Below are 27,490 nucleotides of genomic sequence, written 5' to 3'. Positions count from 1 at the left end.
TCAGCAGAAAGGAAATAAAGATAAAATAATGAGTCAATGAAATATGAAATGAACAATAGAGAAAAAAATGCAAAAGCTAGCTCTTTGAATAGAGCCATAAAATTGATAAACTACTAGTTAGACTAGTTAAAAAAAGATGAATATATCAAGCAATATAATAAATGAGAGCAGGACCATTGCTGTAGAATCTATAGAATTTTTAAAAAATATAAAGCAGTATTATGAGTTGCATGCTAATAAATTTTACAATTTAGATGTAATGGATAAATTCTTTAAAAGACACAAATTACCAAAACTGTTTCAAAAAGAAACATAAAACCAAAATAGCACTGTATCAATTTTTAAAATTGAATCAGTAATTAAAAACACTTCCATAAAGAAAACTCCAGGTCCAGATGGCTTTACTGGTGGACTTATTCTTCAGGGAAAAAGTAACAACCAGTCTTGAAACAAAGTTAGAAAACACAGGGGAAGGAACACTCCTAACCCATTGAATGAGACTATCATTAAACTGATACGAAAACCAGGTAAAGAGATCCAAGTAAATAAAACGATAGATCAATGGATGGAAATGAATGATTCTTTAGCAGAATTTTAGCAAAAATTGATCATTCAATATATAAAGGGGTTTTATCTCAGGAATGCAAAGCTGACTCAGTGGTCGAAGACGAATCAATGTAATTCAACATGTAAGTTTTTAAAGTATGCTTATGTAAATAGATACAAAAACATTTTTTTACCATAATCAACTTCTACAGATGATAAAAACTCTCAGCAAGTTAAGAATAGAAGAATTCTTCCTTGTTTTCATAGAAAACAAAAAACCAACAGCACACACACACAAAATCCTGCAGCTATGATCATTCCTAACAGTGAGAGACTGAACACTTTTCCCTTTGAGAGAGAATAAGCCAAGGCTGTCCATTTTTACCACTTATATTAAGCATTATATTGGAGCTCCAACACAGTGCAAAAAGACAAAAAATAAGTGAAAGGTATACAGATGGGAAAGAATAAGCATAAAGAGCTGTCTTTATTTGTAAACAACATGATCATTTATGTCGAATCTCCTAAGGAATCCACCCAAAACACTAAAAAACATGCAAAAACTAATGCTTGAGTTTAGCAAGGTTTCAGTATACTTGGTAAAATAAGAGTCAGTTATATTTCTGTGTACCAGCAATGAATGACTGGAAAATGAAATTTAAAATAATACCATTTGAAACAGTATCTAGGAATGAATACTTAGGAATGAATTTAATAAAATAAGCACAAGACCTAAACACTGAAACTACAAAACGACTGAGAGGAATAAAAGACCTGAGTAAATGAAAAGATATATGTTTACCACTCAGAAGACTCAATATTCTTAAATGTTAGTTTGCCCCAATTTGCCCCAAAGAGTCAATGTAATGCCAATCAAAACCCCAACAGGATTTTTTGGGGGAAGAAATTGGCAAGATATTGTAAAATTTTTATGGAAACCCAACAAACCTAGAATAGTCAAAAATATGTTTGAAAATGAGGAAGAAAGTTGGAGGACTCATAGTACCTAATTTCAAGGTTTACCATAATTATAGCAATTAAGGGAGTGTAGTATTGGCATAAGGATAGACATACATATATATAACACAACAGAGTACAGCACTAGACACACACATATGTAGTCAATTGATTTTGGAGAAAGATGTGAAGGTAATAGGGAAAGGACAATCTTTCCAACAACTAACAATCTTTCCAACAACTAACAACTGTTTATTCATACAGAAGAAAAAGGGAACCTCAAGCCTTACCTCACACCACATAAAACATTAACTCTAAATGGATCATGGAACTAAATACAAAAAATAAAACTAAAATAACTTTAATGGTGGTGGGGGGAATCTTAGGATACAAAAAGCATGTATAACCTGAGAAAATAATTAAAAATTGGACTTCATTGAAATTTAAAAGTTCTGCTCTTCCAAAGATGCCACTAAGAAACTGGCAAAAGCTTATTTCACTTAGCGTAATACCCTCTAGGTCCATCCATGCTGCAAGTGAAATAAGTCAGACAGAGAAAGACAAAGACCATATGATTTCACTTAAATGTGGAATCTAAGAAACAAAACAAGCAAACAGAAACAGACTCATAAAACACAGAGAAAAGACCTGTGGTTGCCATAAGGGAAGGAGATGAGGTAATGGGCAAAATAAAGGGGACAAAGAGGTGCAAACTTCCAATTATAAAATAAATTAGTCATGGGGATGAAAGTACAGCAAAGGGAATACAGTCGATAATATTGCAATATCTTTGTATGATGACAGATGGTAACTACACTTATTACAGTAAGCATTTAGTAATATATGTAATTGTTGTATCACTGTTGTACACCTGAAACCAATATAATTTTGTATGTCAACTATACTTCAATAAAAAAGAAACTGAGAAAAGCAAGCCATAGACAGGAAGAAAAATATACACAATAGATATATTTGTGAAGGACTTGATTTCAGAATACATAAAGATTTCTTACAACTCAATATTTATAAGATAATCCAATTTTTTTTAAATAGGTAAAAAAAAACACTTCATAAGAGAAGATATATGAATGGTTAATGAACACCAAATCACTAGTCATAAGAAAAATGCAAAGTAAAGCCACAATGCGATACCACTGCATAAAAATGACTAAAACTAAACAGACTCACAATACCATGTGTTGGGGAATATGTAAAGCCACTGCGACTCTTAGACATTACTGGTAGGATGGAAAATGGTACCACTACTTTGAAAAAGTTTGGCAGTTTCTTAAAAAGCTAAATATATAATGGCCATAATACCCATTATTTTAACTTGGGGATTTACACAAGAAAAATGAAAACATATTCAACACAAAGGTATACAGGAATATTAAAGGAAGCCTTATTTCTAATAACCACAAGCCAGACACAGCCCAAATGTTCATCAGAGGTGAATGGATGATCAGATTACCATGTATTTATACAATGGAATACTACTTGGCAATAAAAAGCAACAAATTACTGACAAATACAAGAGAAAAATACAGTAAATCTCAAAAATCATTATGCTGAATGAAGTCAGATACCCCAAAGTACATTATGTATAAATCCTAGAAAAGACAAAACTAATTTATAGGACAGAAAATAGAATATTGGTTGCCTAGGGTTGAGGGTATGAAGAGGGGCTAACTGGTAAGGAGCACAATGAAACATTTCTGGGTGATGCAAGGGTGTCTTCATGGTGTTAATGACATGGACACATATGTTTGTTAAAACTCAAAGTGTACATTTAAACTGGGTGCATTTTACTATACATAAGTTATACCTCAAAATACTTGGTTTAGAAGCAAACTAAACAAATATCCACAAGTTGAATACAGCTATAGGAAAAACAAAATTCTACATAACAATTTATTAAGATAAGTAATTACTTTAATGAAAATGCTATTATAAAAAGATACTGAATAAGGGTTCCCTCTATAATAGAAAATAGCAGAAAATGCAATTATAGTGTTTCTCCTTGAGAGGCCTGAATAACTAATAATGTTATTAAGTACAAGCCTTAACTTAATAAATATGAAAAATAATTCTATCAAAGTAAATTTATAAGGCAAGACATAGATATTATCTTAGTATTAGTGACCCATATTAACTTCTTAGAGGGGCTGTAACAAATTACTGCAAACTGGGTGGCTTCTAACAACAGAAATTTATTCTCTCATAATTCTGGAGGCTAGAAACTGCAATAATGGTATTAAAGGGTTACACTCTCTTAGTCCATTCAGTCTGCTATAACAAAATAACACAGACCAGGTAGCTTATAAACAACAGACATTTATTTCTCACTGTTCTAGAGGCTGGAAGACTGAGATCAGGAAGCCAGCAGAGTTGGCTAAGGGCTGTCCTCCGGGCCGCCTACTTTTTGTATCCTCACATGGTAGAAGGGCTGTGGGAGCTCTCTTGGAGCTTCTTTTCAAAGGCACTAATCTCACTCAAGAGGGCTCTGTCCTATGACCTGATCACTCCTCGAAGACCCCATATCCTAATACTATTGCCTTTGGGGATAGGTTTTAACAAATGAATTTTGAGGGTACACATTCAAACCATTGCACTCTTTCTGAAGTCTCTGGGAGAGAATCTGTTCCATGCCTTTCTCTTAGCTTCTGGTATTACTACTAAAGACTGCCAATCCTTGGTGTTCCTTGGCTTGTAGACATGTCAATCCAATCTCTGCTTCCACTGTCACATGGTGTCCTCCCAGTGTGTCTCTTATCTCCTCTCTTTTCTTGTAAGGACACCAGTCATATTGGATTAGAGCCCACCATAATGATCTCTTAACTTGACTACATCTGCAGACTCTATTTCCAAATACTGGGGCATCAGGACTTCAAACCTGTTTTGGGCAACACAATTCAATCCATACATGACCCATTTTTACACACAGACCAGAAACCTTTATTTTTATTTTCATTATTTATACGACCTCACAAATTGCAATTCTTTGACAGTTTCTTAGTTCCTACATGATGCTATCATATTGAGTCTCCTGCATTGGTTTCTCTCAGTTATTATTTCTCCTTTGGTAAATATCTACATTGTTTACTATAAAATCAGACTTTAAAAGCAGATGATTTCAATTAATATATGCCAAAAAATACTATATAATCTAAAATGTATAGAAACCCTAGAGCAATCTTTATCAACCAGCCCAGTGGCATTCCCAACTCGTTCCTATAACCCCAGGCAGAGTTAAAATTAAGTGGAAAATTTCTCTTCTAAAAGTGACTCTCCTGAGTCCATTATGTTTTCTTTTCTGATACTTACAGGTTTTAACCACCATGCCTAGTTCAAACACTCAAACATTCCTTGGGTTGTGAAAGAATTTGGTGTTACCAACTCTATCCCATCAGACCAATTTGTAAGAATTCTCTTGTTACTCCGATAGCTTAGCCCACACTCCAGGAACCAAACAATTCCTTCCAACTACTTCTATGCCTTGCATTCCTGGATAATCTGTAAATTCCCTACTCTGAATTGCAATGCTTTCTTTCATTCTCCCCAAATTTCCACTGCTAAGCTCGACATGATTCATTTATTTGAGCCCAGACGCATCCTCTTGTTCACATCAGACTAAAATTACTGTCTTGGCTCCTGAACCACTGAGTTCTGCCCCCAGCAAGTCTGACTGGCATTTGTCTTACTTACTACCTTTGGCATCTTGTTCATTTCCTGAGCCAAACCATTCCATTATAGCTCAGTTTACACTGTTAAAGCTCATTTTCCTCAACTCTCCATAGAGATCAAAAAGCTGTATTTTTCCATAGAGATTAAAAAATACTTATTTATAATTAGGAAAACATATTTATAATTAGGAACTCCTCATTCTCAATTCACATTCTCTTTTGGAGGGGGCCGTTTTCTTTCATAACCAAACATTATTAAGTGAATAAGTAATGAGATCTTCCAAGAGAGGGGTCAGTTGTTTAGAGACTGTTACCCCACTGTTAGCATTGACAAAATCCTAATTTAGGATTACTGATTGGACTGGTTATCCTGACCCAAATTATTACTTCCCAATAATTCTTAAAGTTAGGAAGTACTTTTTTTTCTGTTAATGATAGATCTTTAGTTCCAAAGAGTAACACTGCTTATTCTGGTCCTCTCTCACACATTCTTGTTCTCTTTCTGTTTAGTTTTCTCTACTGAAGAACTTGGAATAATTTTGGGAATATTTTGAATACTTCAACTCTGTAATGCACTCACTCTTCCTGCTCCCTGACACAAAAAGAAAAAATAGAAGTTTCTTCCTGAAATCGATCAAGCAATATCCCAAGGTAAGTGAACTCTCCTGCAGGACTCCTGATGGTCCTGAGAGACAGACAGTTTAGGATACACCCATCCCCTTCCTTCACTCTCTCCCTCCCTGGGCTCAGACTGACCTCTCCCTTCTTTCCCTCCCCCTCCCACTACCCCTTTTCTCCCACAGGTGTTTGTCCTAATAAAATGCTTGCACATTTAATCCTGTCTTGGCGTTTGCTTCTTGGATGACCTAGCCTAACACATACAGATTAATAACATACTTAAATTTATATTTTTCTGAAAAATATAAGTAGATAACAGTAGAATTCTCCTTGTCTGTTCCATTCATCCTCGTCTTGAAAAACATACAAATAAAAGAAAATGGAAGTCCTTTAAATAGTTGTGTCAAATTAATAACTTCTCTAGTATTCAGATATTCACCTTTACGTACAAACTCATCCAGTTTTAATGAGAAGGGAGCAGGTTAGGAACTGTTATTTTTACCTACTTAGGTGTCTGTCTCTCTGCTTCGACTATAAAATCCTAGAGGGTTGTCACCCTATCTCATTCACTTTTTTAGCCAGTACTGGGTGCATAACAGGTACTCAATAAATGTCTACTGAATAGAGGCAGGAGATGAAATCAGTGATGCTCAACCACAGTGAGATATAAAGATTAAGGGAGTGGGGTGTGTGCAGATACCAGACCATTCTAGGGATATAAAAAAGACTAAATACACCTACTGTTTTCCTTATACAAACAGAGAAAATAAACTCCAAGTTTGATTTTATAAATCATAGAAAGCAAAGGTCAACAAAAACCTTCTTAGCTATAGTAGGAATAAGCAAAATAAAAGTGAAAAAGATTACAGAGAATTGGCTTTAAGCTGTTGAGAAACTCAGCACCAGTGATACCCTATTAGCCTAAAGTAGTTATTCTGCCTTTCTAAGAACTGGCCAATACAGAAGGTCTGGCTTTAGGAGAATAAGTTGTAATAATCATGTGGAGAGACCTAGCTATTTAAATTATATATATAAATATAAAATACATATGTATTATATAATATGTATAAATATAGATACAAAGATTCTTCACTCCAGTAAATTTCGCTATATTGTAGATTTACTCACACCTCATTATTACACACTGCCAACAGACAGAAGTATATTTCTCCTTAATAAACAAAAAGAAAAATCCTTCCTACCATGTCAGGCAAATGAGTTTCTTTAAAACAAAATATTGATCTACTTAGAGTTGACATTTACAAAATAACTTGGTATCAGTAAATGTAAATAGAACAAAAAGAATTGGGAGTTAGATAATTAAACTCCACAATTTCTGATTCCTTCATCATTTAAAAAAAGAGTAATTTATTTCATGAACTCTTAGCATATTTGTGATGATTCTTACTATAGCAATGAAAACAAGTGTTTTAGTGGAGATCTCAGATAATGAAGCTTTAACTAGTATTTCCCATAATAGATTAATACATCTAAATTATATATTGCCATTGGGGAATTTCTGATGTACATTGATGGATTTAGAAATTAATTAATATCCTTATGCTGTTTAAGAACCCCACAGTAACACTAGCTTAACTCATAATCTTAAAGTACACCCAGTGAATTTGAGAAGGTGGAAAAAATATTCCACATACCAGAGTTAGAAAAGGAAGAAAACAGTTTTCTTCTTCCACTTTTCATTATTCTCTCCAGAAACTACTGCAACTGGGATGAAGTTAAAGAATAAAGATATACCTAAAAACAAGTTGAAATTTGAAATGATCAATTCCAGGCCTTTTAACATAAAATAGTCTAGTGAAAACTTTATGTAGAGTAAGTCCTTATGTAGAGTAAGAATTGCAAGTTTGCAAAAACCATTTGACATGGGGAAGTCTAATTTTTGCCCGATAAACTAAGGAAAAAAATAAAACAAATTAACATATAATTTTTCCTATGAGTCAACCAACTAACAGATATGAACTCAGGGTATGATCAAACATTTCACAATGAAAGCCCAGTTAAGGAACTAACCCTAAAGAATTTAAAATGTACTTTATATGAAAGAATTAGAAAGGCAAATAATTCTAATAGAAATAATTATGAAAATTTTTCAATTAAAGGTTAAGGAAAGCAAAGAGGCCTACAATTTTAGAAAGTCTGATAAATTTGGTAGCAAAATATGTAATTTTCTAGAGAAGACACTCTTGATTTAATATAGAAAGAAATGAAATTCTAATTTTTAATTCTTAAATAAATAGGTAGAAAAAGAACATTTGTTCCCTTTCCAAAGATGCTATTTTCCTAGTTAGTTAGCTTTCCAGAAACCACTCAAACAAATGCAGGACTTCTCAAACAATTACTTAAAAAGTTTCATTATAAATGTTTTTTGGTAACAAAATATGGTACACACATAAAAAAATCATTAAGTTTTCATACTATAGCATTTCCTTTCTTTCCTTCATCCAACAAATATTTGAGCCCCTGGTATATAATTAAGTATTGTTCTAGTGCTAGGGATACAGCACAAACATGATGGACTAAAATCCCAGCCAATGTGCTACTTAACATCCTAGGTGAGAAAAATGATAAGCAAGAAATAAATAAAAGGTCTAGTATGTATCTTACACTACTGTTCCGTTGTCATTCTGCTATAGTATTCTCTTTTATTTCAATGTTACTGGATGTGATTTAAGTAAAATTATCATGTGACAAAGCTTTTTGGTATTTCAGATAAACTCTCTTGGCCCAGTTCTAAGGCAGATCTGTCTTAAAAGGATTACCATGCTATAAACCAGGGATCACCAAACTTTTTCTGCTATGGGTCACATATAAATGTTTTAGGCTTTGCATGCCACCTATGATCTCTTTCACAAATTCTTCATTTTTTAACCCTTTAAACATGTAAAACCACTCTTATCTCACAGGCCACACAGAAACAGGCCAGGGGACGAATTTGGCCTGCATCTATAGTTCTCTAACTCATGACCAAAAGACCTGAGCATCCTTGCTTTTAAGTGGCTATGCTCAGTCCTACATTTCATGTTTTTTTTTACATTTATTTTTTTACCTTTACTATTTATATGCTAAAATATAATAAAACATTTTTTCTAGAGCTATAGTTGTTAGAAATCCTGCAGCTTCCAAGCCAGTTCTGAAGAACAGGGCCACCTGCTCTATTTCACACAAGCAATAGTAAAAAGTTCTTGGCAAAACACCCTTCTTAAGTCCATATACTTTATAGAGCTATAGCAGAGACTGTACATACTCCCCATTGACTTCTTGAAGCAGACACATATAAAATCTAATGTTCCCTTACCTTGCTGGAGGGACATCAATATTGGAAGAGACAACTTTCCGTTTTTGCTCAAGGAGACAGATGGAGCGAGTGTTTTCTTTCTCATGGTCAAGGGCTCGGCTGGATTTTTTGGTGTCTGTAGTTTTCACATCTTCCTCCATGGCCAAGGGGAACAAGTGTTGGTGAGACATTTTTTTACTAGAATCACGTTTTAAATCCTCTGGTTGAAATGTGAAGGTCATTTCCCGCTTAATGCTTCCCACCTGTGAAATGAAACATAAAATTTCTTAGTCACACAAAATATTAGCTTTGCATGACTATGTGCAGATGGCTGTGAGGAGAGATAACACACTGTCTCCCATCTGATCACCTGGAAGATATAGTTTAAATGGAAAAAATGTAACGGATAAATAAAATAACTGATACTAGAAAGTAATATACAATTGATGCATCGTCTGTCATAATACAAAGAAGCAGCAGCACAAACACAAGAGAAGCCTTTCAAGCATACAAAAAGAAGCATGTGACTTCTAAAAAGAAAATCTAAAAATTTAAGACATCATTATTTTGTCTTTTACAACTAAGAAATCAAGTAAGTAAATAAATTCTTGAATATTTCACGCTGGCTATGTTTAAGAGAGCTATAAATATAAAACCAAGCTTTATCTTTGACTGTGAATACTGATCTTAACCATACTCTTCAGTTCATTAAGAACTGTTTTTTATCCTTTATCTACAGCAGTTAAAATCTTAATGAAATCTTTTCATTAGTAGACAATAAAAAGGTCATATTAATTTGTCTTACCAATTTTGACTAAATGCAATGATGATTAAGGTTTAAGACAAATATAAAATGAAACCCCAGGGAACTGAATCTGGTTATTTCAGAATTTGTGATTACTGAAAAAGGAGACTGAAGTTAAAGGTTTTTGCAAAGTGATTGGTATTGTAAATGAGGTTTGGAGCAAACTTGCTAAAGTATTAAGTGTACAAAGAGCCCGACCATCTGGTATCCTGGAACCTCACTAATCAGTGGAGTGTGTTTCAAATATGCACGCCTTTAAGACATTTCACAGGTCCATATGACAGTTCCCTCATTTTGTTCAGTTAGTTCACGGGAGTCAGTAAATCTTCCCTCACCCACCGAAATAGAAGATATACTTGTTTCTCTTTAATCTTGTTAGAAATAAAAGCACAAGGAATATGATCAAATAGATCTAGATTTTTAGAAGCTAATGCCACAAAAATAAGGCATTTCCAGAATAAAATGAGAATATGTATGTTCAGTAATAGCACAGACTGATAAAGTATGATACTGACTAGAAATTCTCAAACTGAGGGAAAACTCTCAGGTATATGTGTGTTGGAGTCAGAGAACCTGCCCACCATGTGAATTTCCAGAGCCCAAGGGTGCCCTGTGCCTTGGAAACCACTTGACTGGAAGGCATCTTTCATATGAACATGGAATGCTAAACTGAGCTTCTTTCCCTCCTTGGTCCACACTTGCCAGGGAGAAGAGATCTCCCTGCCATGATGTTCCCATCAGACTAGCCCCAGCTCCACAGGAAAATGGCCAACCACTTTTGGTCTACTTGTAACTCATTAAAAAGTTACCCTATTTCTTAGAATGCATTAATGAAATAAACTAAGAGTACAAGAAAAATTTTAGTGCTTGTAACAGCTCTTTAAATGACATCATTACACAGTAGAAAAGATAAGAAAATACTTTAAACTTCCAAAAATGTAGTGAATGTTTAATAAAAATGTAGTTTGGAAACTGACAAATGTAATTACAAATATTTTAAATATTCATCACTAATCACTTTCTATGTAACTTTTCCTGCCTGGAGGTAGGAGTGAGAGGGAGACATTCTTTTTTACATCCATAATAGTTCATTCCCAACCTATGTTAGAACAGGAATATGCTAAGCACCTGACATAGAAGATGAAAACAAAGGCCTGGTTTTGGTGATTATAAACAGTTTCTCCCTAAGTGTCAAGTATTCTTTAATTAAATATTTAACTAGTCATTAGTATTAAGTTGTGACAATTATTTGACATCTATATCCCTCGGGGCCAACTGAACTGGTTAAATGAATTCCACCCAGAGATGTGGGGTTGGGGAAAACATGAGAAACTCAGCTTTTTGCTTTCAAAATTTAGGGGAAAAAACCCGAGCATCTAAAGCAAAGTAATAAAGGGGAGAATAAATTTCCTACATAAACGTTGTTATAATTGAATGTCATGTTCTTAGCCAAGACTTCATAAAAAAAAATTAGAATAATATTCAACAATACATCTTCTATAATAAATTCTACACAAAAAATTAATCTCTCAACAGCAATCAAGGAATTTTAACAATGTTATGGACTCCAAAAACTACTTAGCACAGACTCCTCATTTAAAAAGTGGAATTAAAATGAGTAGAAATGACCAAAGACAAAACGAATGTAGGTAAGAGATTTTAGATATTTTTGAGTCAAGGGTGCCATTGTTTGTAAAGCTGCTGGAAGAAGTGGGTGTAGATGTTCACTATATCACTGTGCTTTAAAGTTTACAAACATACATACATATATTTTTTATTTTTAATTCAAATCAGATATCATATTAAAAGGATTTTGTTAAAAGGAGAGTTTATAGGAGAGACAAGAGTGGAGAGAGTACACGAAGTCAGATCTTGAGAAGTTGGTCTCAGGAATGGCCCAAGAAATGGTGGTGGCTGAAGAGGATGTTGGACAAGGAAGAATGTTCTAGGATGGGAGGTAGTAAGCATGTCTGAATGCTGAGGCAGAATGGAGAGAAAGGGACGAGCAAGGGTTTGTATCAGCAGTAGAAGGGACACAGGACCAACATGCAGCTACTGCACCTCCAGATTAGCAGAAGAAACCAGCTAAAGAAAGACACGAACCCATGTATGTGAGATTTCCAGAAAAGGCAAATCTGTAAGGACAGGTCGATCAGTGATTGCCTGGGGCTGGCAGTGGGAATAGGAACTGATAGTAAATGGGCAACAGATAACTTTTTGGGGCGATGAAAATGTTCTACAACTACCGTAGTGATATTTGAACAGTATCATAAATTTATTAAAAACACTGAACTGTGTTTTCACAACAGGATGAACGTAACTAGTTTGGAAGGTGTATACCCAAGAACCCCCCAGACCAGAAATTGAGGAACTGCTGCAAAAAGGCAGCCACAAAGTCTATGGGTACTTCTTCTGTTTTTCTTCTTTTTCTTTTGGAAACACAGGTGATATTGCAACCAAGGCTGCTGCCTGCAGCTGTGCAGTTACATCCTGCATACTAGCAAGAGGGGGCTAAGGTCCAGTTCCCACTCAAGCCAAGTACCCAGTCTTCTTAAATCATGGAAGGGGGACTTTTTCTAATTCATCCACTTGGACAGGAATTTCTTGTACTTCATCTGCCCAGAGGGCAACCTTATTTACTTTTTCCCCAAATTTGCACAATGCCCTGATGAAAAAAGGAAGCTCTTCTAGTGACATACGGGGACTGGGCCACATTAGCTTCCTTTCTTGAAGTTGATATCAATTAATTATGTGACTCATAAGAGCTGATTTTTTTTTGTTAAGAGAAAAGTTGGGGCAATCTGAGAATGCTACAGCTCATAAAAAGGCAAAGGGTTCAATGGCAGAAGACAGCCAAAAGTAAAAGCAAACAAAAAATTTCTAGCAGCCCTGCATGACAAATAATGAAGAAAAACAGTGAGACTGTTGACTAGTAATTTCCAGGAGAAAATACAAGGCAGAGATTTAGGAATCCTCTAAGACTGGAATTAAAAAAACCCAACAAACTGCAAGTGTCTCTCATACAAAGATTAATCTGACTGTGCCCCACACTAATGGGACTGGAAGTTGGGAGGCAGTAGTAGTTGATTCTGGTTGTCACATTTCAAGATGAATATTGACAAACCAGAATAAACCACACGATGATCAGAATGGCAAAGGATCTCATGGGGAGGAACTGGGAATATTTTGTATAGAAAAAAGAAGGCTTCTGGCTCACACAGCTACTCTGAAATATGTATAGTGCTGTACTAAAGAAGGGAAATTTGAGTTCTTCTGTTTTCCTCTAGAACCAGGATCAATGGCACCCACTTCTGCTTCCAACTAACTCTTTCCTGACCGTGGCGGTTTATTCTCCTTCCTCTTTTCTTCTTCTGACTCTTCATCCACATTGTGATTGAAACGTTTTGTACCTACAAGAAACATTTACTACTTTCTACTTAATTGTATTTCTATGGACCCATAAACGGTTAAGCAGGTAAAATCTCAGAGATTACCTAGTAACACTTAAATTTTGTTTTTCACTGTTTTTGTAGAGTTTAAATGTACTTCCATTTTTAAAAATATTCACTTACTACAAAATACATGCTTGCCATTTAAATTTTGTGAAAATGTGTATAAAAACAAAATGGGGAAAACTTTCTATTTTTCCTTACGCTCCTCCCAACCTTCCCAAAGAGGGCAAACCTCTAGACAGAACAGCTTTTAATAATCTACTGCAAAAATTCAAATTACTTAAAATGCTTTAAAAAACCAATCTCTCTGGTTTGAACTGTCTAAATAAAAGTGTGCTTATACCACATGTATTATTCTGCAACTAGTATTTTCACTTCATAATAAATCATGGGCATCTTTTCATGTTAATAGATCTACTACATTTAAAGCATTTTAAATACTACAACATTTCACAAGATCATATTTTTTAACCAGTCTCTTATGAACAGACATGAAGGTACTTTGCAATTTTTCATCATTAAAAATAAAGTCACAATGAACATCCTTGTATATGTATCCATATATCTTTATGCACTTCTGTAAGCATTTGTGTAGGAATGATTTCTGGAAGCTGGAATTGCGAAATCAAACAAAGTTTTCTTCATGGGGGAACAAAGTATGGAGCAATGGCCATGCCATGAAGTACCTAAAAAAGGGACATCGGAATATATCCACAATCTGTTAAGAGGAACACGTTTGTTTATGATCTATTAAGAGAAACAGACAAGATGCAGACTAATATGTTATGCATAATTTGATTGCATTTAAAAAACAAAGTAGTTTACGAAATGGAAGACTGAACTGGCCAAGAGGACTCTTTCACTTCTTTTATTATATAATTAGATATGTACATACACATATGTAAATGATCAGGTTATGGGATATTTTTACTTTCTAAAGTTTTTAAATTTTAAAAAATTCAAATAGATAATTTCTAAAAATGAGAGTCACAAAAAGTATGAGGAATAATGCTCTGTGCTGGTAAAAATAGGAAGGAATTGGCACTCAACTACTATTGGTGGGACTATACATGTTATAGGAGGTCAACCTGGAAGCCAATTTAATTATGTACCACTTTGATGTAGCAATTCTACCTCTGAAGGGAAAATTAGAAAAGTATATAAGGATATTTATCACAGAACTTCTTATAATATTTAAAAAATTCAAACTCCCTAAACATCTATCAATAAATTTAGGGTTACATATGCACAGATAAAATGTATGGTTAAAAACAAAGACAAATCTCTGTATTTATTGAACTAGAAAAACAGTTAATATTACTGGTTGAAAAAGGAAACCCAAATGAGTATATGCAATATGCCAGGGAGGAGAAATGTGTATATACAAAGACAGAAAAATTTCTGAAAGGACAATCCAAAATGCTTTGAATAGTTCTCCATGGGAGGCTGATTTTGCTTTCTATCTTGTTTGTAATTTTTACCATGTTCATGAGTAGTTCAGTATTTTAAAACTTATGAAGCTACTATTTCATTATGGAAAGATACATATTACTTTTATATAATTGAGTCTCTCAAGAATCTGGTATTTATATAACTTATACTTTTTCTTTTGCTACCTTTCAGGTATTAGTATATAATGCATATATGAAAAGGGAAACCGAATTACTTAAAATAATACATCAATTTGCATTTTTTCACTGGCTTTCAGCATCTCTCAGTCATTGTACTAAAACAACCACCACTGAATTCCTTCTTCCTACCCAACACAGAAGTCCTTCATATATAGCACATTACAGACACTTGCATTTTCCTGTGTAATTTCTTTCAAGGGAACAAAGCTTCAGTGTTCAATTATATGAGAATACTACCAATTACTGAATTACTGACAAATAAAACTCAAAATTTTTATTCCAATGAACAGCTTGTTTTCCTAGAAGAAGGTAAACAGAGTATCTATAAATATGATATACTTGGGGAAACTGCAATTTTTTAAACAAGAAGTTAACAGTATCTATTTAAACCCTGAATTTCTCAAAACGCTGTCCTTTGTAAACTGGATGTCACTTTCTAAGAGAGACTGAAGCTCATCAGCTTTTCTCAATACAAAAACATCTGGTTTCCATAGAAGGATTCTAACAGCGCATCAGAAAAGAGAATGGCTTCTAACATCAGCCCACTTGATCAATCTTTACTTCTTTCTGTGCTCAAGTGCATTCCAGGCCACCTTAATCCTAACACCCTCTCTATGGATTTACAGTAATAAGATGCCAAAAAGCATGTGTCACCACTCATGCTTGGAAGCTGTCCTCACTTACTCATCTCAACCCAGTAAGATTTGAGGAGCTGGCTCCGGAGATTCACTGGGTTTCCAGGAATAATCTGCAGAAGCCAAACCATTTGCCATTGGGGGCTTTCTATATAGTAAGAAAGCGGCATAGAAATTCTGGAAAATTGAATGAAATTCAGGCCACAGCCAAAAACAATTTTGAAGAGCAAGCCGTGGGCCATGGGAGGCAGTGAGTGGTCCACTTGGCAGAGCAACTCTTTAAGACTCCTCCATTTACCCCAGGAAATCACACAGTTTCACACCTGGTAAACTTTCTAAGAGAACTTCTCCTATTTCAGATTGTGTTTACTCACATTAGGATTTATTTTAAAAACCTGCTTTCAAAACACATAAATATACACTACATATGCAGTGACTGATGACAATGATGTGTCAACTACACCATGGAACATGTAATCAGACCACAGATTTTAAAGCATGTTACAAAAGAAACAAAAGTCATATTAATAACAAGAACAATTGATTTTTTAATGAATTTAAAATATTACCATTAAGTGTCAAAGAAGGATCACACTCTTGAGTCAACTGATATAAACTCTGTCCAAAAATAGCCAACAGAACTCTACTCCTCACTTCAGATTAAATTCTTCAAATTCCATGCTAGGTAAACAGAAAAATAAGCTGGATGGCAAATCTTTCCAGTCCTAATGAATAACTGTAGCAGAAATAATTTAAAAACAATTGCTTCTAATACCTAGTCCCTTGATTATTTTATTCCCTTAGCCCTCTGAAACCAACGAAGTGTTTTTTTGACTGTTTTATCCTCGAGTATATTATTTCTCTATACCAAGACAGAGTAACCAGCAGATGAAAATCAGTCTAGTTTGGCGGTGTGATGATGGGGTGAGAAGTAAAACTCAGCATGATGGAGTTTAAACCCTGTATTAGGTTTTGGCACCGGGCATTCCAATTATACAACTGCACTATCTCAGCAATCGTTGTTAATGCTGGGTTTAACACAGCACATTTTAACTTTGATATCCTGACAATTTAATATTCAACAAAGCATGACTTGGCTCGCTTACTGACAGATTAGTCATCCGCACATTCAGGAAAGTTATTGCAAAAATCTTTGGTGGAAGATTACTTGGCTGAAGTTTCAAGCCTTCTATTAACATTATGCAAGTGAGAACACACAGCCTGAGTATTTTTAAAAATCCTTTCTGAAAAGCCCTGAATAAAAATACCTATTTCTGTACAGTCCAATATTAAATTCAAGCTCAGTTAAAATCACCTGTATGTTTTTTCTAAACAAAGTTAAGGAGAGAGGGGTTGTCAATATCAGAATGGGCGAACTTTATTGGATTTAACTTCAGTATACAGAATTTTGAAAGGCTCACATTAATTACATAAATCAAAGTTTAGCTTGACCAATCACATCCAGTCTATGTGAAAACCCTGTGGCCTTTGCCTTCAGAATATATCCAGGATCCAATCACTTCTCACCACCTCCACAGTTACCACCTTGGTCAAGTTACTGTCATCTCTTACCTTGGATCTCTGTTTTCATCCTTGGCCCTCCTTCCCCACCCTCCAGTTCTTCTCAATAGCAGTAACCAGTTTTACCCTTTAAAAACCAGAACCAAATCATGCCCCTCCTCAGTTCAGAACCCTCCAATGGGTTCCCATTTCATTTAGAATAAAAGTCAAAGCCCTTGCAGTGGCCTCTATTTGTTCTAACCCCCGCTACCCTTGTTTCTCCCTTTCCTTTTTCCTCCCTTCTCTTTCCTTCTCTCCTCTCCCCCAACTCTTGCTGGCCTTCAGCACACCAGGTACACCCCTGCCTCAGGGCCTCTTCACAGGCTGCCCCATCTTCCAGGAATGTTCTTTCTTCATATAACCACACTTTTTGCTTCCTCACTTATTCAGTTTTTGACCAGTGGAGCCAATTTTGACCACCCTGTTTAAAACTGTAATGCTCCTCTCCCACTCCTAATGTCCCAAATCTATCCTACACTGTTGTTCTAGAGTACTCATCATTTTATAACTGTATAATTAACTATTTATGTTTATTGTTTGGACTGCCCCACTAGAATATTGGTTCTACGAAGGCAGACATTTTTGTTTTGTGTAATGATGTTTCCTAGCACCTAGAAGAAGGTCTGAAACAGAGTGGGTCCTCAGTAAGTGTTTGGGGAATAAACACGTGAATGAGTTTTCAGGGGATCATGTGTGCTATATGGTAGCATGTATTAATAAGAGTCTAAGGAGGATAGATTCCAAGTTCCTAGAGCTGCACAGGGTACAGTCATAGAATTCCTTATGTAATCCCATAGAATTCTTATGTAAAAGAAATTTCCCAAGCTACCAAGAAGGAAATAGTGAATTATGCTATAATTTGGGGAAAAAATAGGTGAAGAGTAAGTACAGGATGGCCACCAGCTTAATCTGTTCCTTATCAAGTATTCAGTTTTATTTCCTGGAGGACTTTATCTCCAAGAATGCAATCCTTATTTTATAATGAAATCTATGGAGAAAATACAATTTGTTTTACTTTGAAGTGAAGGGACGCTGAAACTTCCTTCAACAAATATCACCAGGTTAATCCAGAACAAACCTGCAGAGAGATAATAAGGCAGAACTCCTGGGGGTAGAGGTTCCAGGGAGGAAAGTGTTAGTGGCAGGTCGTTGGGCAGCCCGGTCCCAGGTGTGCCCAGAACACCTCCCCTCCCTGCCTGTGGCTCACAGCAAGTCCAGCCCACTTACTCTTCCAATGAATTCTGACATTTATAGTCAAGAACAATAACGATGATAATCAGTGTCATCTTTATTTCTCCCACATTTGGTCTACAGTGACCATTTTATACAGATGGAATTCAGGCCTCAGTTAAAGTTTTTTCTCAGTAGTTTCTTTCTGAAGGAGTACAGGCAGCTGTTTTACTGAAGGACGAGTGACCTATGGAAGACTTGTCCATCCCAGTTGCTGTGACTGCCACACAGAGCCTCGCTGCATTGCCAGGAGGAGCTGCTGCCCCTGGGCCCCGCACAGACCATCTCTGTCTCCGACCTTTTCCCACTGGGGCCTCTCCCCAAGGGGTCCCACAGTCTCCTGTCACTGGAACCTTACTCTGTCCATTGCACTGAAACAGAGGGCTTACTCAGAGACCAGGAACTTCACAGAGCCTTTCTATGTCCCCTACCTCAGCCTGTCTCCTATCCCTCTGAAGTCCCTGCTCCTCCTCCACTAAGAGTCTCTGAGCTTCCCTGTCCCTATCTGGCCTGAGTCCTAGGCACAAACACACACAACAAACAAGAGGAGATTCATGGGAACTCAAACAGTTTGTTAGAGTTCATTTTCTTCATGAGTTAAATGGTTATTTGCAACTGACCTGGGAATCAAATCAGACTTTAAAACACGGTTTCTCTAACCAAACTACACATTTCCCAAAAGTGATTGGAATAAAACTTTGGTAAGTTGAAGACTATAGTTCTAAGACATATAAATAAAAGGATAAATCAGGTCTTGAAGATTATAATGCACAATTTGTCTGGACACAACTGGGCCAAGGGAATCCTTTCTCTCAGGAATATGAGAGACCCAGAAACTGATGTCAATTAGTGATGGTGGCCGGAAGTGACAGCAATAGGGACCAGGCCAGGCCATGTGCACATGAGAAAATAGAGGAAACCAGTTAGAATGAGGAAGGGAGCAGAGCAGACTCTGGTGAGAAACAGGAACTGAGGGCAGGAGGATCCTCAGACAGACCTGGGGCCTGAGAGCTGCCTTAGCCCCTACCTGCTTCCAGTCCTAGTCTACACCTGGGAGCACCAGCTACAGCCATTGCTGTGCCTCGAATTGCCTCCCCATAATCACAGTTCTACCACACCCACCTCACCCCACCTTTCTTTTTTATAAAACCCAAGCTAGTCTTAACTTCTTGAAAGAAAAAGAGTTGGACTATCAAACTCAACACCTTGAATTCCTTTTGCCTTAAGAACTATATATATATATAGCTTTTCAAATTCATCAGTGGTTGCCACAGTCTAACTCAAATTCTTTAATTTTCAGAGCAGATTAAGGAGCAGATTTTACCTAAAAAAGAATATTAGTTGCTAAGGGTTCATCCTTAATGTACATTTAAAATAAAATTATCATTCCCTTGAACAGTAAACAGCAGGTGAAATTAAAAACTAAAGTTGAAACAAATGAATTCACATTTTAGCTTGGGTTGTGTTATTAATTCACAGTCAGCCAATTACTTTTACTAGCTGTACAGATGACTAAATAAAATCTGTTAATAAATGCAGCTAGAGTATATTCAAGAAATTAAGCAGTACATATTAGAATAAATTTAATTCTTTAAAATAAAGGTCCAACTGGTATGTAAGAGAGTAGATGGGAATATGAGTGAGAAATACTACCCACTTCAATAGTCTTTCATAAGAAGATAGATGGCTCAATAAAGAACTGGGCTAAACCGATGATAGATGTGTACAGGAAGACCTTAAGATAAACGTGTGCTCGTGGGGTTTCAGCCTGCTCATGATCCTTCCTTCCTGCCTTCTTGCCTGTGGATTTTAGGCTTGTTTAGTCAGCTATAATAAATATACAAATGTGTGTGTATACATATATGTATAAGTGAGTCAATAAATGCAACACACACACACACACACACACACACACACACACACACATCTCCTAATGGTTCTGCTTCTGCTAGAACCCTGATGATAAAATATAAAACTTAGTATAAAGTGTTTATTGCCTTATCTCTCTCTCTCCTCTACTGGTCTGGAAGCTACTTCAAGGCAGAGAAGGAGTTTTGTTCAGTTTTGTATTCCAGACACCTGATTATGCATACTGGGTGCTTGATAAAGGTTTACTTAATTAATGTAATTGATGACAATATGGCAATGGAGCCAGCCTGTAAGAGCTGAATGGAAGATCTATAAAATCAGGAGACAAAGTGATTGTTATTGCATATTCACAATACTCAAAAGTATACAGAAGATAGTAACAATAATAGTAGTAATAGCAATTTTAATAATGGCTACATTTATTAAGCTCTTTCTGGGTATAAGATGCTGATTTAAAATTTCCTCATACACATTATCTCACTCCAATCCCAAGGAATCCTAAGAGATCTTATCCAAACTTCACAGGTAAGGAAACTAAGACACAAGAAGTCATATAACTGACTCAGGATCTCACAGATCTTTCCCTTCACTTGCTCTCTGCCATACCTTCTTCTCAAATGGACATTTCCTATCAGCAATTCAGCATGCTCCAGTGTTCTGATCTTTAAAAAAAAAACTTGTTTTAAAAATCTGATCCTGGTCAACTATTGCTCTGTTGTATTCACCATCACAGTCATGTTATCAATAGAGATGTTTGCATAGGCTACCTCCTCTTTACTCTTTGACTTATTGTAATTGATTTCTACTTCCCCAAATCCAAGAAAGTCATGCTTTTGCTAGAGTCACAGTGAACTATGTATCACTCTATTTAATAAGTACACACCTTTCATTCTCAACAGTACTAAACACAATTAGCCTCCTGAAGCATCCTCTTCTCTTGGCTTATTATAGCAGGGCCAGTCCAAAATCTTATTTGCACAGTAAGACAGCAGAATTCTCTAGCTAGTTAGCAGAAAGTAAGTTACTGGTAGCTCGTAATCTCCAAGAAGCCTGGAGAGTCAGGCTAGGATGTGCAACAGGACAACTGCACGTAATCAGGAGAAAAGTACAAACACATCACAAGTCTAGACTAGCCAAAGTACCTCAGCACTGCCGTCACTACTTGGATCCCATGATAACAGGAACTGAAAGATAGAAGTTCCTCGACAGATGCCCCTGCAGCACTGTGTTTGCCAGGAGATCATTTCTGCACATGCTGCCTGCTCACTGTCTTACTCATGCCTACTGTTATACACCTCCTCGGGGTGCCCTGGCCAGGGAAAAACTTAAGTCACACTGAACTCAGACGGCAAGCTATTCTGGTAAATTCTGGCCATAGAAAAAAAATAACAAAGGATTACACAGCACAGGAAAAAAACCACAGAACTGGATGACAAAGGTGTTGAGGGAGCCAATCTACAGTATCTGCCACACCACCATATGTTTCTGGATTTCTATTATTTTTTACCTCTGTAGCCTCCTCTGTCTGCTACCCCCAATACATATTTTCAATCTATGTACATGTCTCTATTCTTATTACCACCATCATTTTTTATGTAGACTACTATAATACCTTCTGACCTAATCAATCTACTTCCACTCTTAAATCCCCCAATTCTATGTCATTGAGATAAATAAGAAACAAGATTTCCTAACTTTAATATATCATATAAAATTATTGCTAATAAATTATTGTCCTTAGTTATAACTATTAAATTTTTAAAATTATCATGTAAGTAGGCAACTCTCTATGTGACACACTTGAAGGTGCCAGAAGGATCCCAATAGCTAAGACTGATGCCACAAATTCTATCAATAGGGTTAAATCATATTTATATCATTAACCCAATACCTCTGGTTAAACTATAAATATCCCAGAAAGGAGTCTATTTTGTATGAAATCATATAAAACTGGAATCAAATCCCAGTGCTCTTTGCACTTCAAGGTCTGGTCCTCATCTATATAACAGGGATAATATCAAGTGGAAAGGATCAAATGGAAATACCTAGTAATGTGACTGATGCACAGTAAATAAGCAGTGAACTGCAGTCCTTTCTCTCTGGCAATACTTTCTGAGAATTAGTTTGTGAGAGTGATTAATATCCAACATGATGGTTAATGAAAGACCAAGTGCTGTTGCAATCTGATACAGGTTTAGTGTGTAAACAGGACTACAAATATACAGAAAAGGAGGCCCTGGGGGAGCATAGGGCTCTGCTCAAAGAGAACAGTATGGGCCACCAGGGGCAGCCAGAGGTAGCTAAGGCTTCTGGGAGCCTTGAGTGGGAACTGGGTCACAAGAAAAATAGAAATAGCAATAAAACTAAGAAGAGATAATTAAACCCATTTCACTCTCTTAAAATCTTTTGCCTGGACTGAGCCCAGTGGGGTACCATCAATGTCTGTGGCCACTGTCTACATCATCCCACTCCCTGAACTCTAATCTCACTCAAGAAAGCATAGGAAATAGGAACCACAGTGAAAGATGGGCAGGAACAGGAAGTGCTCAGAGAAGGCACATCATTCCTTGCTTTTCTCTATGTCCCAGAGCTTGTTCCACAACAATAGCAATCTTCCTCAAATCATTGGGATCCTACAAGAGTATCCTTAACAGAGGTAGAGGGCAAGCCTGCAAACTAGATAACAAGCCAAATAGATGTTTATCTTCTCACCTGCTGACATCTACTTTCATCCTCAATGCAAGAAATGAATCAAAAGACAACTCTACTTTGGCTGTTGCTAAAATGTACCTATAGCTGTAAATCATATAGAAGGAATAATTTCCACCAGTATTCCTTATATATTTGGTCTATGGACTAACCCAACTTATAGTTCTTTAAAAATAGGAACTTTGCATTAGTATAAACTTTACTAATTTAGTAAAGTAGGAACTTCATATTAGTTTGTGTATTCTAGAGTGATGCCATTTAATTAAGTACTTTAAAAGACACAAATTATAGGAGGTAGGATTTTGTGAACAGTTTTATAGGCTTCATATTCTAACATTCTCCTTATAAATGCAGCCCTGTGGCCCTAACATCCCCTGAATAAGAAATGAAACTGGGCTGGCAGCCAAACAGCACTTTTCACAGGACCCTACACAGAGCAAATGATTAATGTTTGTGAATGTCAAAGGTCAAACATTCCATTTTTTAAAAGTTGAAGTCTTTTGTTCATGTGTTGACTATCTGAAGGATATTATACAGAAAGAATATGAATAAGCCATACTTCATTTTCTAGCTTCAAAAGGCAAGTAAGTTGTTTACCACAAGAAACATGTACATTCTTCCAGGAAAACAGCAGACAAGTGATAGACACTATATAAACACCTTCTGTATCTCTGTATAACACACAATTTTTAAGTGTATGGTAATATATTAATTCCCAACTAAAACACCTCTTAATTTACTTATTTAAAGATCATTTTCATGGAACTCTTTATAGAAGAGGTTGTGTAAGAGATTTCAAAAAAGATAAAAGTTCTAAAGCTTGAATATTTATTCCAGCCCCCACACACACCAGTCTCCTTTTTCCCAGTGATAATAAGAAATAAAATTATTTTAGTAAACCTTTGTAAAGATTGTTTGCTTGGAATGCAGTCATTCATTCAAAAATATTTCTTTTTCAACTAGCTTTCATCAGTGCAAGGGATTAATAGTAAGATATACACATATACATGTGTGTGCATGCATGTGTGTATATGTGTGTGCGTATGTATACTAAAAAAGTGTAAAGGTCCCTACACTCATGGGACCTACAGATCAGTGGGAAAGAGAGGCATAAATAAAGTACATTAAACACAAATAATATTACAACTTCAACAAATGCTCTGACAGAGAGGTACATGGAGAAGCTCTGAATACATGAGGAGGGAACAATCAGAGAGGTCTGGGAAGGCAACTCTGAGAAAGTGTCTTCACTGCTTTGGGCTGCTATAAAAAATACCACAGACTGGGTGACTTAATTGACAAACACTTATTCTTTACAGTTTGGGAGGCTGAGAAGTCTAAGATCGTGGCCCTAACAGATGTGGTATCTAGTTTGAGGGTGTGCTTCCTGGTTCACAGACAGCTGTGTCTTCACATGGCAGAGAGAGAAAGAGCTCTGGACTCTTCATCCCTTTATAAAGACATAAATTCATCATGGGGTCAATCCCCATGACCTCATCCAAATATAATTACCTCCCAAAGGCCCCACCTCCAAATATTCTCACGCTGGGGATTAGGCTTCAAAACATAATTTTGGGAGCACAAACCTTCAGTCCTTAGAGGGAAATGATGGTTGGATCGAGGTCTGATGAGAGGTGGAGCTATCTAGGTGAAGGGCGGTTGCGGGAGGAAGGCATGCTGAGTTTAAGAACTTGGAAGAACATCACCAATGGTGGAGACCTGAGTAAGGGATGGTATAGGGCATGAGATGACTCCAAAGAAACAGAGGGGGGTCATATTACAATTATGGGCTGAATTGCATCTCCCCCCAAATTCACATGTTGAAATCCTAACCCTACTCACCTCAAAATATGACTATATTTGGACAAAGGTCCTTAAAAGAGATAACTAAGGTAAAATGAGGTTACATGGTAGGCCCTAATCCAATACAACTGGTGTCCTCATAAGAAAAAATCCAGGAACAGATAACACTCAGACCAATGGATGACCATGTGAGGACTCAGGGAGGTGGTCATCTTCAAGCCAAGGAGAAAGAACACAGAAGAAACCAAACCTCCAGTACCTCGAGGAGGGATTTTGGGCCTCCAGAACTGTGAGAATATAAATTTTTGTTGCTTAAGACCACAGAGTCTATGGTATTTTGTTATAGCAGCCTTAGCAAACTAAGGGCAGACAGAGAATGGTAAAAACTGTCTTGTTGCTAAGATCATGGAATTCATGCATGGGGTTTAAACTAGGGGGAAAAGAGGTTAACAGCTCAGATGTCCTTTTGCTCTGGCTGTAGTGTCAAGGGGAGCTGCAGACAGGCTGAGTGGATGAATGATGTGGTAGGTTTAGAAATGGCCCCCAAAGATGTCTGCATTCTAATCCCTAGAAACTGTGAATGTTATCTTATATGGCAAAAGTAACTCTGCAGGTGTGATTAAGTTAAGGATTTTGAGATAGGGATATTATCCATATTATCCAGGTGGGCCCTAAATGTAATCATAAGTATCCTGACATGAGAAAGAGGCAGGAGATTTCACAGTCGAGGAGAAGGGTATGCAATGGTGGAAGCAGAGAGTAGAATAATGGCTTTGAAGAGAGAGGAACGGCCTATGAAACAAGGAACACGGTTGACTACTAGAAGCTGGAAAAGGCAAGGAAATGGATTCATCCTTAGATCCTCCAGAAGGAATCATCTCTGCCAGCGCCTTGACTTTAGCCCGGTGAGAACCATTTTAGACCTCTGACTTTCAAAACAGTGAGAGAATAAACCTGTGTCGTTTTAAGCCATTAAATTTGTGGTAATGTGTTACAGTGGCAACAGGAACCTAACACATACATGGGGGAGATGAGCTAGGATGCTGTAAGCAGGAGCCAAGGGGAGAGATGTTCTCGGATGGTGGCAGAGGTGGTAAGACCTATGTGAGAAATACTTAGGAAGCAAGATCAACAGGAATGGACGGGGGACTTGATTTGGGGGAGAAGAGAAGGAGAGAGAGCCAGTGAGAAGCGTTAGTGCTCTTTACCTCCCTCCTACAACCACCACCAGAAACGGGCAGAGCAGTCGGCTTACCATCCCACTCTGAGAGTCAGGGAACTGACGAGGTGTTAAAAGATTTGAAGGCAGGAAATAAAAGCTGTTTTTCTCATTTTACTTCATCTTGGAGTTTTTAATTTAAAAAATCTACCTCCAAATGAAACATGCTATTAAAATTTTTTGTGGAGATGACCAAAGCTGTTAGTTAAAAAAAAAAAATGTTTCTGAATGTGAAATAACACTCGACTTTGACTTCAAGAAAGCCTGGAGCTCTTGAGGCGCTTATCATGAAGATACCATACCTGAAAGGAGGTTATAAAGGACTGATCCAATTTTATTCTATTCACTTACTGTATATTTTTGCTGCCCTCTGTAAATTTTTAGCCTCTCAAGACCACCAAACACTCAGATAGATAGAATGACACATGTAATTTAGTAATATGTAGCCCTGTAGCACCTATGCCACACCCTTCCTCACTTTTGCGGTAATTCTGATCCCACGGAGCTCCACACAAGCAGTCATCAGTAGGGCCTGTTCAATGCCATATCTAATGCAGATCATTTCCTGCACTTGCACTTCAATTTCCTCACACCGGAAGCTGACCCTGCTGATAAGGAATGTCCTGGCTACGTTTAGGAAGTTCATGCATTTGGTTAAAAGGGGTGCTATGTGACTTGTGCTATTTACCTTTCTCACACTAATTGCCTGGCTTACATCAGAACAAAAAAGAACTAGCATGCTCTGATACTCTGCATTCCTCTTTTAAGGATGGAGATACTCCACACATTCAGACAAACACTTGTGCAAACATTGCTGAGAATTTAGAAGGTCTTTCAGCATCAAGGAAAGAACTATATATCTTAAAGATAGTGGGCTTTACTCTTTTTAGTAAATGGTAAGGAACTATCCTCAGAACCATGAATTTAGACTTGCTTATAAATTAAGATTTCAAAGCAGAAGAGGCACCCAAATACCCCAAAACAGTGGAAGAATATAAAATTCTGCAGAATTATAGCAATCTGGGACCATGTTACTCAGGTGTTAATGGCCCTGAATGATGTAAGAGTCTCTATATTAAAACCCCAATATCTGACTCTTCTAAGCTGCTGTGTTCATTCTCTGATGAGAAGTGTGTACCTTAATTTTAGAAGATTTTAATAAAATTGCTAAAGTCAAATGATTAAGTCCTTAACGTCTCCTATGCCAAAAACTATGTGGCACTATTTATTTCTAGTAATCCTAAATCAAATAATTTTTTTTTCTGTGTTTCCAGCATTGTGTTAAATGTTCAAGATTTTGAAGGATGGACCACAAAACAACCTTGGATTCTTATCGGGGAATGCAACTTATGAACCGTGCATGACTAACCCAGCCTTTCAGTTTTGCAAAGATTTGCATCCCTACCTAGGTACTCCAGGGCTACTGATATCATTGATATATTCAATTCAATCATTAATGACTTGCATACTCTTCACTG

At 36.5% G+C, this 27,490-nt stretch overlaps 1 protein-coding gene across 1 annotated transcript in view; it reads right to left on the bottom strand.

Annotated features, from left to right (window-relative positions):
• Nucleotides 1-27,490, bottom strand: part of ZNF704 (zinc finger protein 704) — a 222,127-nt gene that overhangs the window by 163,200 nt on the left and 31,437 nt on the right. The window contains exon 2 of the mRNA XM_036919445.2: nucleotides 9,121-9,362. Coding sequence (XP_036775340.2) covers nucleotides 9,121-9,362 — 242 coding nt within the window. The remainder of the gene's footprint in view (nucleotides 1-9,120; nucleotides 9,363-27,490) is intronic.

The sequence above is a fragment of the Manis pentadactyla genome, chromosome 3 (genome assembly GCF_030020395.1).
Source record: "Manis pentadactyla isolate mManPen7 chromosome 3, mManPen7.hap1, whole genome shotgun sequence".
NCBI lineage: Eukaryota > Metazoa > Chordata > Mammalia > Pholidota > Manidae > Manis > Manis pentadactyla.
This window is presented reverse-complemented; position numbering and strand designations above follow the sequence as displayed.